General features: G+C 38.8%; 1 protein-coding gene and 1 pseudogene across 1 annotated transcript; one reads left to right on the top strand and one right to left on the bottom strand.

Moving 5' to 3' along the window:
• Positions 1 to 4,215: 4,215 nt before the first annotated feature.
• On the bottom strand, positions 4,216 to 7,066 carry LOC148880807 (large ribosomal subunit protein mL102 (rPPR5)-like). The gene has a single exon (XM_088962853.1). The coding sequence runs from the start codon at positions 6,778 to 6,780 to the stop codon at positions 4,453 to 4,455; it is 2,328 nt and encodes a 775-aa protein (XP_088818979.1). The 5' UTR covers positions 6,781 to 7,066; the 3' UTR covers positions 4,216 to 4,452.
• Positions 6,824 to 15,723, top strand: LOC148880806 (pectinesterase pseudogene; annotated as a pseudogene).
• Positions 15,724 to 16,240: the final 517 nt, after the last annotated feature.

The raw sequence follows: 16,240 nt of genomic DNA, 5'->3' as shown, positions 1-16,240 counted from the left end.
GAAACAGGATCAAAAACACGGTAGCCTTTTTGAGTGAAGGAGTAACCAAGAAATATGCAAGGGATAGCACAAGAGTCCAATTTCCCACGGGTGGGAAACAGATTTTGGACAAAACACCGACAACCAAAGACACGAGGAGGAATAGAAAGAAGGGGAGCCTTAGGAAAGAGAAGTTGATGTGGGGCTTTGTACTCTAACCGACGAGAGGGCATACGGTTTATAAGGTAAGTGGAACAAAGAACAGCTTCAAGCCAAAAACGTTTGGGAACATTCATATGAAGTAGTAAACCTCGAGCCACTTCAAGGAGATGTCGGTTCTTCCGTTCGGCCACACCATTTTGTTGTGGTGTGCGGGCACAAGAGCTACGGTGAAGGGAACCATGCGAAGCAAAAAATTCCGTGAGGTCACTATGAAAAAATTCTTTTGCATTATCTGATTGAAAAATTTGGATTTCAGTTTGAAATTGAGTGAAGACCATCCGTTGGAAATCTGGAATGATTTTTGGTACTTCTTCCCTGGTTCTCATCGGGTATACCCACGTAAATCTAGAATAATCATCAATGAGGGTAATGAAATACTTGTAGCCACTCTCAAATGGTAAAGTAACAGGGCCCCACACATCAGAATGAACAATGTGAAATGGAGATTCAGATTTACTATGTCTTTGAAGAAAATGAGTTCTACAATGTTTACTCAACTAACACGTTTGACAAGAAAAGTCAGAGACAGACATTGACTTAAACAGTTCTGGGAATACAATTTTCAAAGACTCAAAAGACAAATGACCAAGACGACAATGCCATAAATAGACTTTTTGCTTACAGGACTGACTCAGAGACTCTGTAACATGAAGACCAGCCTTATTCTCCAGCATGTAAAGTCCATCAGCCATACGACCCCTACCAATCGTCCTCCCCGAGGCCAGATCCTGAATCACACAATGAGAAGGGAAAAAAGTCACTAAGCAATTCAAGGAATTAGTAACACTACTAACAGAGAACAAATTAATGGGAAAGTTTGGAACATGAAGAACATCAGAGAGGGTAAGGCCAAAAAGAAGAGAGAGAGTTCCTTGACCAGCTATAGAAGAGTATGATCCATCGGCTAGTCTCACCTTGTCTCTTCCAGAAAGAGGGTGATAGGTTTGAAAGTAAGAGGACATACCAGCCATATGTTTTGATGCTCTATAACCAATGATCCATGGAGAGTCATGGGTGTGAGAAGTAACATGGAAAGCAGTGGCAGGGTTACCTGACGTAGATGCAAATGAGGTTGAGGGAAGAGTATCCATCTGACGAATTGCTCTACCATAGAACTCTAAATGGTCACGGAAGGAATTCATAATGTCCTCCCTCGGGTCAGGTCTAGTGAGATGTGTCCGAGTCACAGTAGAAATGGTGGGTTGATGCTCCCGAGTAGCCATGTTGGCCATGTGATGTTTCTTTGTATTTTGCTGCCCGTACTTCTTATTCACCTATGAACCTTGCTTCTTAGTTAGATCTTGAGCCCATTTTGGTTTCCCATGAAGATCCCAACAAGTATCTTTGGTGTGTCGGGGTTTCTGGCAATGAGTGCACCACAATTTTTCCTTATCTTCTGTTTTTTTCTAGAGATCTCCTTTCCGAGAAGAAGATCCCCCACCAGTAGATACACCCCCTTTTGCAACTAACACAACAGTATCCCCACCAGGGTTGTTCATCAAATTTCTCCTGCTTTCTTCAGATTGTACAAGAGCATAGACTTCCTGAACAGAAGGGAGATCCTTAGAGCTGAGAATCTGAACTCTGATAGATTCATACATAGGATTCAGACCATGTAAGAATGCAAACACCCTTTGCTGGGAGACAATCTGTTTGTACTTCTTAGGATCCTCATCACACTTCCAATCCACACTCTAGTAGTGATCCAACTCCTTCCAAGCAGATGTTAAGTCAGAGTAATAGACCGATAAACACCTCTCCCCCTGTCTACAAGTAGAAGATGCTGCCTGCAATTGATAAATTTTGGCATAGTGTCACAATTCTGAATATGTAGACTTTGCTTGTTCCCAGATTTCATTCGCAGTTTCAGCCCACATGAAATTCTTCCTAATTTGAGGTTGCATGGAAACCAAGAGCCAGGACATAACAATACTGTTCTCCTGATTCCATCTATCATATTCAGCACTCCCGGAGGATGGTTCTTTTATCCTCCCCATTAATATAGCCTATCTTCCCCCTTGCAGTGATGTATAACTTGATCCCTCTTGACCACTCTAGGTAATTTAAACCATCAAGAGGGACAACAGCCATAGGAAAGGATAAGTCACCCCCACCCATTCCATTCAGCATTGAGGAAACTCCAGATGAGGCTGAATCTTCACTACTCATGATTTCTGGTTAAAAAAAAACAGCAACCAAAGGAGTACTTCCGTACACGGCTATTATAGAAACAGGTCCTTCTGACCTACGGTTTCACTGGGAGCAAAGACTGAACACTGCTGTTGCAGTACTGGAACAGGTCTGTATAACCTACAGTCTTGTAGGAATCCAAGAAAAGAACACTGCAGTGGCAGTACACAATCAGGTCTGTATGACCTACAGTTGTATAGAGGTCATATGACCCTCCAACAGAATAGAAAAAAAAAAACAGGTGAAGTTCACCACACCCCTAATCGGCAGGTCTGATAGCTGAACAGTCAATGACTGAGATCAATACAATATCTGCTTTAGGACATCAACAGTCCATCGAAGGGGTAAAGGAATACAAAAAAAGTTGAATACAACTACTTTGTTAAAGAAATACAATCCCTCAATAGTTCATCAATCGGCTGAACAGTCAATCCGTAGGGCAGCCGAACAGGAAATGAACAGTACCTCTTTTAACTTCAGATGATAGCCTCTCTGTAAACCAGAACTCCCTCTACGAACCTTAGATGATAGCCTCTCTACAGTCGAATAGACAATGAATACCACTTTTGGGCTGGAAGATGAAAAGTCTCTATAACTTCTGGGTCGAACTGAATACAACTGATTAGCAGTTCGATGGATACAGCCCTGGGAGATGAAAAGACTATCTGCTCGACATTGAACAACAGGTTTGCTTGACACCACCCTTCAGGCCTGGACAACTTGCTCTGATACCATGTCGAGCAAGAGCAAGAGCAAGTGAACAGACAAGAGGAGAGAAGAAAGGGAGAGAGGAGAGGAGAGCCGAGAGGACTGAAAACCCCTTCTTAACTTAGGGGGCGAAAGAATGATCTATTATTATTTATACTAGTACAGGCGAACAATGTAATCAAAGGAGAAATTACAACAGTACCCTTATGGTACTAAACCTGAATACATAAACAACTAACAACATGGAGCAATGAGTTTGCATGGTCGCAACACTTTCTTTTGATCCTCTAATAAAACATGATATGCTATCAACCAAATCACCCAACGATTGCTTGCCTAGGTGATTTGGTTTTGATGTGTTCACATGGTCACAACACAACACTTACTTGGGACCCTCTAATAAAACACAGGCATGCTATTAATTAAACAAAAAAAAAAAAACAAATTATCCGATGGGTGCATCCTGTTGTTGCTTCCCCAAATCACCAAGACATAAGTGCATCCTGCTGATTCCTCCAAGGATAAAATTCTGGATGCCCTTACAGGGCTCAAGATTGCTAGAGGTTTGAGCATCTCCTCTTTATCCATTGAAGGTGACTCAGCAAACACAATCATGTGGTTAAGAAAGATTGAGGGTGGCCCCTAGAGGCTGGCTCACTACTTGGATGATGAGGCCAGAGATATCCTTGCTCCAATTAATGTAAGTCTTATTTTGACCCCTAGAGAATTAAATATGTTGGCAAATCAGCTAGCTAAATCTGGTGTGTTTAGGGAATCTCTATATAGTGACAAACCTTGTGATAGAACACATTCAACAGCACAAAAAAAAAAAAAAAAAAAACAGTTTATATGCAATTTCTGTGTATAGTGAAACCCATTCTTAACAGTGAGACTGCACAGACGAACTTTTTCCTTTATCAGTAACAAGGCACAGATTAGCCGAACACCATACAAGAAACAAAATCTAAAAGTTGTCATAGTTTAATCAAAACCCTATTGATGGTAAAAAATCTTGTGTACTAGAAGCATACCAGAACTTTCTGGATAATGCTTGGCTATTCAACTTGTTCTCTTACTGAAAATGAAAACAAAAAAAAAAAAAAAAAAAAAACAGGATAATAAAGCTCCGATTGATATTTCGCTAATAATTTAAACTCAAAGATCCAAATATCCCCTACAATCAAAAAACAGAAAATAAAAAGACAGTAACCCTAAAAACTAGAAAAAAAAAACCCAGAAATGAAAAAAAAAAAAACGTTGCCATGACTTATTTAGCCCATAATAATTCTTAAAGCAGAACCCAACCATCCAACTTGCTCTCAGTTTTCTCAGGTTAGGAAAAGTACATGGAACTCAATGTGCATTTGCAGCAAGTTTCTTCCCCTTCTTGCCCTTCTGGATGCTTTTCTCTCCCATGATCATCCTTGAGAGAATATCTGCCTGCTTTGTATTTCCCTCTGCATTTAGGCTCCTGATCAAATCCTCACAACTACTTCTATCAGTGATCCCACCTTTCTGCATAATCTTACACATTATTGCATATGCATTGAGGCTCTTTCCTGCTGCTAAAAGTGCACCCAATACCTTATCATAGGTTGAAAAGCTAATGTTACAATCTCTATCCAGACCAAAATCTAACAATTTGAAAGCAGCAATTGTCTTTCCTTTTTCACAGAGAACTGACAGAAGACTATCAAAATCAGGAATGCAGTCATTATTCATCAATAGTTCAATTCGACCCAGGGCTTCCTCAACATGACCCCTCATGAGAAGGGCCTCCGAAATTTTAGGAACCAAGTCAATATTCTCCTTCACCCCTTTCTCTATCATGCATTTCATCACCCGACTAGCAGTTTGAACCCTTCCATCATCAAATAGACTTTCCATAACTGACCTAAACAGTGATGGGTCTGGAAGATGTCCACTTTCAATCATACCATCCAAAGCAGTCTTTGCATCAGCTGGCTCACCTTTCCTCAAGAAACCCTCAACAAGCAACCTGTAGGCATCAGCAACTGATGGTACTGCACGTCTGTTCATGATTATAAGTATCTCAAGAGCAGATTCCGGATTCCCCTCCTTTGAATGACCACAAACCAAGTTATTGAATGCAACCGGATCCTGAACACCCCTTTTCATCAGGTGTCGGAAAAAAGTTTCTGCCTTCCCTGTCTGCCCATTATTGCATAGATACTCAATAATTGGATTGTAAGCACTTGGCTCCATCTCTGATGAACTAGATGGGTTCAATAGAATCTCCTTCTCAATCACCTTATCCAGTAACTTAACAGCCCTGTCAAACGCCCCTGCCTTGCAAAAGTTTTCAATCAAAACACCATAATGTGCTGCTTCTGTTGGAATATGCAATCGAATCATCGCTTTAAGCACGTCATCACCGCACTCCAAATTACCTGATTCGCACTGGGAAGATATCAACCTTAGGAAAACTGAATTGTCCTTTGGGGCAAGGTGTCTTTCCATCATCTCCTTCACAAGGTTTCGGGCTTCAGTCATTTTCTCTGCATCACAGAGTCCCGGCAACAGTGTTGAGTAAGTATTACTATTTGGCTTAATTCCGAAGGAACCCATCTCATCAAACAATCTCAAAGCATCATCAACGCGGCCCATAGAGACATAACCTTTGATCATAGTCGTATAACTAATCACATTTGGAATTAAATTCCTAGCCTTCATTTCCATGAAGAGCTTCTCAGCCTCTTTCAGCATCTTAACCCGGAAATACCCATTAATCATAGTGTTGTATGTGATCACATCAGGATCAATCCCCCGGTTCTTCATGTCATCGAATAACCTATTTGCAGTTTCCACCCTCAACGACAGGAAGAAACCCCACAGCATAATATTGTATGTATGGCGCGTAGGCGTCACCCCTTCTCTGAGCATTGCATTGAAAACCCGTTTCGCCATCATATATCGTCCCCGGCGCATGATCACCTTGAACAAGGCATCATAAGATTTGATCGTCCGTTCAACACCCAGTTCGTTCATCTTCTGAAAAATCTTTACCGACTCCTGGACAATTCCAGCTTGCCCGTAACTATTGATAAGAACAACAAAAAAGTCTTCATCCCATTCGATGCCCTTCTTAGGCATGTCGAATAGGATGCACCGGGCATGATTGAGCTTCGAATGTCGGCCCAGGATCTCCATCATCTTCAAGGTGGTCGAACGGTCATGGCGGTAGCCAGTCTTTACAACCCACCTGAAGAATTGCAGAGCGTGTTCCCAGTTCCGGGCGCCATGCAAAACATTCCAAACAAGCGAGTGATCGAATTGAGGGACCAAATTTCTGATCGAATTCTGCAGTCTAGTCGTCCACTCTCGATTCGCCATCATTCGGCAGATTATATCTTCTAACTTTTCTGGGTTTCGAAGCTTAGCTCTAGGGGTTCTTTTAGGGATCGTTCCTTCTCCGGTCGCCGCCGTATCTAGTTCAGCCCCCACCGGCGGCGGCTCTGAAACTGCATTTGCTTCATTCAAACTTGGGCTTCCTTCGCTGGCAGAGATGGGTTCGCTTGGAGGAGGCTCCGTGAAGGAAATTGTACAAAACCCATGAAGCAAGTTGAATGATGACAAACTGAGAACTTTACAGACCCTAGACGAAATGGAATAACTCCATGGAGATATCATGGTAGCAGATGAGGAGGATCTGTAAGCCATTATCTTCGGGTCCTTGCAGGATCTACAAAGTGAGTTCTTAGGGATGGAAACTGAAACAGCTTTGCATCATTTGATATTTGCTGGGAGGCTACTTCTTCAGTTCTCCCAGTGTTCTAGCCTACCAGGGTTTAAGCTGATGCAGGGGAGGGGAGAGCCGGAGAGCGGAAGAGGGTTTACAATTTGCCGGGCTGGGCTCGTCATAATTGTAAAGTGTGCTGGGCTGGACCAGAATGAACTACAATGGCCTGGCTCCAAGGCCAAGATGAGCCTTGATTTGGTCAATGGCCCCCAACAGCTGGGCTGTACATCTACTGACTACATGTCACAACTTACAACGCGGGCTGCACTTCCATCCGCGTTGTAGCAAGTAGATGGTTTAAGTGGCGTACAAAAAAGAAGTAAAGACGGGAGTGTCTTCCATTACTTATTTTATTTTTTCAACTTAAAAAATAGAAAAGCTTTAAGTTTATTCATAGTTTTTGAACCGTTGTTGAATTGCACGGTATTTAGACAATCAGTTTCGTTGTACTTTAAATCCGGTTTTTGGCCTAAAATCTTTGAATCGGTCAACGATTTTGTTTATCTGGGTGGTCAAATCATCGACCCGTTTAATGATTTTTTGCTATTTTTTATTTTAATTAATTTTTTAAATTTTTATGCCAATCGTTTGAATCGGATGATTGAACTGTCGACTCAAAAACTGGTGGCCAAAATAGACAAAACTGGACAATTGTCCATTTTACTCTAGAACCATTATTTTGCCAAAAATTGTTGATTTGGTCAGCAAACCGTTGACCTAAACTTTTGAACCATCCAATGATTTTTTCCATTTTTTATTTATTTTTTATTTTTTTTGTCAAATGGGTCGTCATCTATTGGAAACCTACTTGGAGACCCATTTTGACAAAAAAATAAAAAAATAAAAAACTGGCAAAACCGTTGGATGGTTCGAACGCCTGAGTTAGCGGTTTGTTGACCAAATCAATAGTTTTGGGCAAAATAACGGTTATGGGGTAAAATGGACGATTTTTCCAGTCTAACAGTTCAGTCCGATCCATTCTAGCCACCAGTTTTCGAGTCAATGGTTTGACTGTCCAATTCAAATGAATGGCCCCCATTTTGACATAAAAAAATTTAAAAAATTAAAATAAAAAATGGCCAAAAATCATTTGAGCGGGTCAACAATTTGACTACCCAGATCAACAAGTCATTGCTTGATTTAAAAGTTTTTGGCCAAAAACCGGGTTTGAGGTAAAACAAAACCCGTTGTCTAGACGGTTCTCAGGCCGAATAGTCTGACTGTCCAATTCAACAGCGGTTCAAAAATTATGAATAAACTTAAAGCTTTTCTTTTATTTTTACGTTGAAAAAATGTAAAAAAAAAAAAAAGTAACGAAAGTTAACACTGTCTTTACTTTTTTTGTACGTCACTTAAACTAGGTAAGTGTTATAACGCGGAGTAACATGTAGAAGGGTAGCCCAGCCGAACCCCAACAACCAAAGTTTTTCCCTGAAAGACTGCTTCTTGGGTCATAAACAATTATTTATTAAATTAATGGAATTTTTCTATACGCATTAATTTGTATTTTAAGATGATTTTCTTAACATGTATTCATTTTCTAATTAATGATCTAAATCAAGTTAAGAGTCTTCATTTTTCTCTTTGGAACTAAAATCCTGTTTTATAAATAATAATAATAATAATAATAATAATAATAATAATAATTCTTTATTACTCTCTCTGGCGTTTGCTCCCTAAATGTTTAAAAGAATCCTAATTTTACATGACAAAATAATTTATGTGGAAGTGTTTTAAATAACCGGTGGATGGCCTTAGGGAAAATGAGTTCAAACCATCTCATTGTTATTATGGCTCAGTTTGGAAGGAGTATAAATGCAAATATATAGACTGCAAAACCTTACATTTTGTATTATTTTGTATGTATTTATATTGTATATATTTGTACTTGTACTCCTTCCAAACTGAGTCTATGAAATAGTAAAGAGGGAGAGAGAATGATATAAATAAGTAGTTAGTTGAATAAGTACTTATTTTAATTATGTATTCAAATAAGTGATTATTAGTGTTTGGGAGGTTCTCTCTCTCTCTCTCTCTCTCTCTCTCTCTCTCTCTCTCTCTCTCTCTCTCTATATATATATATATATATATATATATATATATTTATTATTTTTAGTACTTATTCATTTTGTGATGTTTGGCGAGCTATTTATCACATAAGTACTTCTATTTGGGGAATAACAATTATACCCCTAATTTAACATAGGCATATATTTCTTATGTATGTATTATATTGACACACTTTGATGAAAAAAAAAAAAACAAAGCAAAACAGTACATGGTACCAAAAAAAACTAATTTATTTATAATAAGCTACCTCGAAACCCAAAAATATTAAAAGATCTCATCATGAATTGAGAAAAGAGAAGAAGAACAAAGAAAAGAATATAAAATACATTTTTATTTATATAAAATATTATTGGGTCGGGCTTTTTTGAGAAAATCTGATCCCAGACCAAAAAAAAGTTGGGTTTAGTCTTTTAGGCCCAAGCCTGAGCCTGAGCCCATAGACCTAAAACATGTCCATGCCTAGGAAATAATAGGTCGAACCAGCCAAGCCCGTTGGGCTGCCCAACCCATGAATAAGTATATTTCTAGGTTACCTCAAATTTTATGCTATGAACTGAATTTTCATTCTAATGTTATTCATTTTTATTCATTATTGCCTATAATAAATAAGAATGGAAAAAATGAAGCCTCAAATGTTGTGCAGACTATGGTCCCAACAGGTACACATGATACCTCAAATGTTGTGCAAACTAGGTAAAAGGCTTGACCTACTGATAATGGATTACAAAAAAAATTCCTAGCTGCCAAATTAACATCAATAGCTCAGAGCAAACACTGCCCTCCATCCATGTGGTTGCCAGCATGGATCCCCAACACGGACGTGAATGGATCAAGCAGCAAACCCTTGGCAATTAAGTTTGAACTTTTTGGATGGTGTACACATCAATACTGACCCAAAAAACAAGTTTGAATCACTACCAATTCATTCCAGGCACAGATGATTAGGTACTTCGCACCCTTAACATCGATAGCTTTTATTTCCATTACACTTGTGCATGAGAAATTACAGACAATCCAACCCAATGCTATCCCGACACATGAAAAGCTTTGTACACTCTTTCATGCTATCCAGTTTGGATTTTGTAGGGCCCACTTTTACATGGATAAATGGTCAATAGGGAAGTACCAAACTAGTTGGATCTATTCCCAGAAGCCATGGTTTAACATGCACCTACCCATTATCTCCTCAGATCATGCACCAATAAAGCTTACAACTAATTGTCAAACTTCAACAAGAAGACCCCAATTTCACTTCCTCCCTATATGGAGCGAAAACCCAGAATGCCAGCAACTCATAACCCAAGTATGGAAATTGAAATATTTATAGTTCACCAGCCTTTCAAATCAGCACCAATAAGCTCAAATTGTGTAAACATTCACTAAAAGAATGGAACAAGGAAACTTTTGGAATCATCCCAAACCACCTCACCAGATTACAAAGCTCAAACAACCAAGATACAAGTGGAACCCGCCACTAAAGGCAGAGCAAAAGAGATAAGCTCCGTACAAAGTCAGTATCACTAATGGCTGAGGAAAAAAGAACAAATCTAGATAATGAAATCTAGAGAACTATGGCTCAGGGATGGTGATAAAAACATAAAAATTTTTCACCAGACAACCAACAGGAAAAATAGAAAAAAAAAATGGAATAGAATTGATAAAAAATTCTGATGGAATTGAAAATGGGTAACTGGCTGGCCAAAGGTAGCTGAAATACTTTAGAACCACACGGGCAGTGGAGAGAGTTAGTGAAGACTTTGACCCAACACAGCTACCTGCCCTCCCCTCCACAAATTAAATGAAGAACAAATACAATCACTCTCACAACCATTCTCTCTTGAGGAAATTACAAGGGTGGTTAAACAAAGCACCCCCACAAGGCACCGGGTCCCAACAGATTCACAACCTTCTTCTATCAACAATACTAGGATACACTCAGCAGTGATGTTTTTAATGTGGCACATCACTTCTTCGCCATTGAACACCTCCCAAAGGAAATAAGCAACACAAATCTAGTGTTTGTACCCAAAGCTAGTCATCCAATAAATGCAATTAGCTATAGTCCAATAAGCCTATGCAATATAAGTTACATCAAAGTGGCTGGTCATGAGAATGCAACCCATTATACATGATATCATCTCTCCCTTTCAAACAGGCTTTCTCAAGGACATACAGATCGCAAATAACATATTTCTTACCAAAGAAATTACTCAACAAGGTTCAAAAAATTGATATGGGCATATCTTTTGGGTCCTGAAACACCTTAACCCAACCCTTTTTAATAAAAAAAAAAACCCATTTTTACCTCTCCAAAAACCAAATTAAAAAAAAAAAAACTAAAAAAAAAAATTATTTCTGTGTTTTAAGTATCGATTCACAAAGGTGTATCATACTTTGAACCATGCATTCACATGATGAAGTGCTACACAGAACAAGCTTATCCACAAAATGGTGTAAGCTCATTCACTAGTGAATTAACACACCCACTTTATCCATCAAATTGGGAGGTGATGCACATGGATATTTCCACCTGAAAAGAGGATTTAGACAAGGAAACCCTCTCTCACCATACCTCTTTATTCTTGGAATGGAGGTTCTCACATAGATGCTAAATCAAGCAATAACAAATGGAATTATAGAGGGAGTTAGACCATGTAGAGGAGGCGCCCCCATTACTCATCTGATGTTTGCTGATGATTGCATTCTCTTTTGTAAAGCATACATTTCTCAAGTCAAAGATCTTAGCAAAATTCTTAAGGATTTTGAAGAGCTATTAGGCCAACAAATTAACCATGAAAAATTAAGCCTACTCCACAGTAGGAATGTCCCTAGACAACACTAAAAGTTCCTTTCAAGGATACTTAAAGTTAGAAGATCTTTATAAGATACAAAATACTTGGTATATTGAATCAAATTAAACACTAGAAACCAAGCAACAACAACATAAAATCTTGTTCCGAGTCCAAAGCCGAATAAATTCATGGAACTCAAAAAATGTCCATGATCAATTGGATAAATTAAACTAGCAAGGGATTTCTGGTGGCAAGCTGAATCTCATAACATGAGGCACAATAAATTTTGCTTAGCAAAACTCCAAGGGAGACTAGGGTTCAGGCAGAGTAAAATGATGAATAAGGCCACGTTTAACAAGCAAATCTAGAGAATGATGTCAAAAGAAAACAGTCTATGGTGCAAAATAATCAAAGAGAAGTATTTCTCAAAGACTAGTCTTCTAAATGCAAAAGGACAACAACAGTTCCAAATGGTGGAAACAAGTTTTTAATCTGCTTCCCCATTTCAAACCAAACATCCTATGGTCAATAAAAGAGGGAACTTCCATCTCAGCCCGAGAAGACCCCTGGATTCACACTCTAACTGGCGGAATTCCACCATTGAACATGATAAGCCACATAAGCAAATAAATCCACAATCAGATCTTGAAAAAGATAAAATCATATGAAAGAAAACAAACTCGGGCTTGTTTTTAGTCAAGTCATCATATAAACAATGTCAAGCTACTACGCTCTCGTCCTACTTCAGGTGGGAGCTTTTATGGAATCTACAAATCCCATACAGATGCCAAGTATTTATTTGGAAAGCTTTATGGGAAGGCATCTTAACAAAGGATAAATGTGCCAAATGGCTTCAATGGGAGGAACTACTTTGTAACTTTGTGGATAGGAAACAAAATCCATACAGTGCCTACTTTTCACATGCCCATATGCTCGAGAAATATGGTGTGAAGCGTAGATTGGAATTACTTCTTTAGGCTCAGTTTGGAAGGAGTACAAATACAAATATGTACAATGCAAATACTTATAAAATAATAAAAAATACAAGATTTTGCATTCTACATATTTGCATTTGCACTCCTTCCAAACTGAGCCTTAGTGATGGAGCAAAAGTCAATCAACTTAATCAGCTGAGCAAATAGGAAGTTTCCTGCTACTTTAGTAAAGTTTGTGTAATAGTATATTTAATTTGGAGAGCAAGGAATAAAAAAGTGTTTGAAAATTAGACTCTCCAACCATCAGAAATCATTAATAAATACAACCACATGCAGAAAAAATGATACATGCCTTGTATTGCAAAGCATATCCTTAATTATTAATTATTCATATTGAAGGCTCACTCAATCTTGATACAGGTTCCGCAAGATTTTCTTTTGTCATCCAACACCCCAGGGATGTCTCCACACAAGCTAAAGGTCGGCCATGTTAGGCCATCAACTGTTATGACGCTGAACTGAGAGTTCTAGCAACTAGACTTGAAGCAGCTTCACAACTTTCTGCTAGTACTATAGTAATTTACTTAGACTGTCTACAGCTAGTTCAACTTTTTACTTCCATCAGTAAGCCAACAATATGGATTGAAAAGCTCCACTGGAAAAACATCAGCAACTAACTCTGGTTATTTAAAAGTTATCATTTTGAACATGTAAATAGACAACATAACAAGCTAGCGCACCTTTTTGCTTATTTTGCATGTAAAGGTCAACTCACTATCTCATATAACTCAACCTCTCAAAAGCATGTATCCATTAGTTATGATCAATGAAGCTGCTTCTTCACTTTGAAAAAATACCCTTGTTGTATTTATACTGTACATATTTGTATTTATACTCTTCCTAAACTGAGCCTAAACTGAGAATTAAAACAAAATTTATCACTGATATTGGATGTCCTCATTAAGATTTCACTGATAAAAAGAGAAAGAAGGAAATCCGATATTCAGAGCAGTGTTTTAAAAACCGACTGAGATGCCGAACCGTTTTGCCTGTAAGTCATGGGTCATCGGTTTGATTAGCCGGGTCGAATGGTTCAGACCGTGCCACATCAGCGTATATATATTAAATATATATACATATATACATACATGCATGCATGCATACATATATGTGTATATATGTATATTTTATCAATAAATAATGTATAATTATGTTTTCAGATATTATATATGTATTATTTTATATTTCATTTATATTTTTTAATTCAGTTTTTAATTTTTTATTTGTAAAAAATATTAAAGATTACAATTTGAAGCCAAAAAAGGTTTTTTTTTTAATAGCGAGGAAAGGTGCCTATGGAACCTTGGGACACAGATCTTGAAAAATTTCTCAAAAAAAAAATCACCTCAATTGGGACATCGGAGTGCAAAGTTATGGTCTTTCGAAGTTTGCATACATAATTAGTATGCATCCCATAACCCAGTCACTGGGTTGATTGGATCAACAATCCAACCGTTTGGGTCAAACAATTTTTGACAAAGTCAACAGTTTTTAGCATTTCTCCGAGTGATGGTTTGAACGGCTCAACTAACCTAATCAATGATAGGTTGAAAACACTGATTCAAAGAGAGGATTCTCGTGAAGTTTTACGGGCTACTATGAGTATTTTTGTCAACCTAATGGGCCACTTGATGATAGCTGAAGTTGCTGAACTCAAAGACTTATTGTTAGTGCTTAGTCTTTTAGTGTATAAAATAATAAAATAATAAAACAATCAAGTGTATAGTAATGTACCGGTTTTAGGCATTCAGGAGCTCACAACCTCTTTAAAAACTTATTCACCAAAACATCATCAAAGAGCCCCTAAGACTTGTATATGGGATGTTTTGAAGTGGGTAAAGGTTTTTTTTGGTTTCTAGCCGATAGAGGTAACTTTTCACTCTTAATGTCATTAAAAGGTATGCTCCTTTGAGAATGTCGGCTCTAAGGCATCTTTTTCAAAGAAATATCAGATTGGGGCATTGACATATGAGATGTATTCACGTACCACATACACATTGTATTTATATCATAGAGACAAAATTACCCTCTCCGTTAAAAACCCCCTCCCCCCTCTGGACTGTTGTTAGAAATTAGGAAGTTGGTAATCGCCTGTTGCTCTCTGATGGCTTCCCAACATGGGTCTTTGCTGTAGACCGGAAGTTGCTTTAGTCACCCAGTGCAGCTTTACGAGCTGATGTTGTGGTGGCCGCAGATGGGTTTGGTAATTACATGACCATCTCTCAAGCGGTGACTATTGCTCCAGGAGGTGGGTCGAAGAGATTTGTAATATATGTGAAAAGGGCAGTTTTCAAAGAAACTGTTGAGACTAAGGAGCCAAACATCATGTTAATTGGAGATAGAATCGGTGTTATGTGACCTCTTCGGGGATCACTGGCAATGGGTTCATTGCTCGGGATATGACGTTTGAAAACACAGCAGGACTCCAGAAGCACCAAGCAGTTGCCCTTCGCTCAGGTTCGGATCTCTCAGTGTTCTACCGGTGCAATTTCAAGGGTTACCAAGACACCTTATAGCGCACAGTAAGCGCCAATTCTACCATAACTGCGACATCTACGGCACAGTTGATTTCATCTGGGGAGATGCCATCACTGTTCTCCAGAATTGCAACATCTATGTTAGAAAACCCATGAGCAGTCAAAAGAATACGTGACTTCTCAGGGACGGACAGACCCCAACAAGAACACATGCATTTCAATCCACAATTCACTAGTAACAGCCTCTTGACTTGAAGGCTGTTCAGGGTTCATTCAAGAGATACCTCGGGCGGCCGTGGCAGAAGTACTCGAGGACAGTGTTAATGAAGACATCTCTTGACAGCCTGATCGACCTGGTAGGGTGGTTCGAGTGGAGTGGCAATTTTGCATTAAGCACCTTGTACTATGGGGAGGTCTTGAACACCGGTCCCGGTGCAAGCACAAGTGGGCGAGTGGGCAGGTTTCACGTCATGAGCAAGGCTGATGCCCAAAAGTTCACCGTCGGGAGCTTCTTGGGAGGAAGCTCTTGATTGCAGCTGCCAGAGTTTATTAGCAACAAAAAGATGAACAGGGTTCCATATGAAGAATAAAGGTTACAATAGGGTTTATTTTTAATTTTGGAGAGAGAGGACTAGGATTTCTTATAGTTTTTCATTTCTTTAGAAAGAAGAAGAATGGAGTTTCAAAAGTTTCAGTCGATTAGCAGGAAGAGAAGGCGGAGAGATGGGTTTTCGATACATTTTGCAGAAAAAGAGGAAGAGGGGCAATTTTGTCATAAAAAATGCATCAAACGCATTTCCCATACGTCGGTGGGTGCACCTCGTGTTTTACTGCCCTTTTGTGATATTACCTTGCAAAAGATGCCTTGTCTATGATATTTCACAAAAGAGCTACTTGAAATGCTAATAGAGGTGAAAAGTTAACTCTAAGCTAGAATCCTTTTTTTTTTGTCTGTTTGATATTTTGTATGTCACATGCCTTGCTTTTTTCACCTAATCACATGATACCTAAGGGAGTAAGGGATTAGAGGGAACTTATTCTATATAT

The sequence above is a fragment of the Nelumbo lutea genome, chromosome 1, assembly GCF_056320005.1.
Source record: "Nelumbo lutea isolate HS-2025 chromosome 1, American lotus-T2T, whole genome shotgun sequence".
NCBI lineage: Eukaryota > Viridiplantae > Streptophyta > Magnoliopsida > Proteales > Nelumbonaceae > Nelumbo > Nelumbo lutea.
The sequence above is the reverse complement of the archived record's forward strand: the minus strand, read 5'-3'. Positions and strand labels throughout refer to the sequence as shown.

Coding starts and splice junctions, on each gene's coding strand:
- LOC148880807 (XM_088962853.1), bottom strand. CDS start 6,780: ATGGCTTACAGATCCTCCTCATCTGCTACCATGATATCTCCATGGAGT.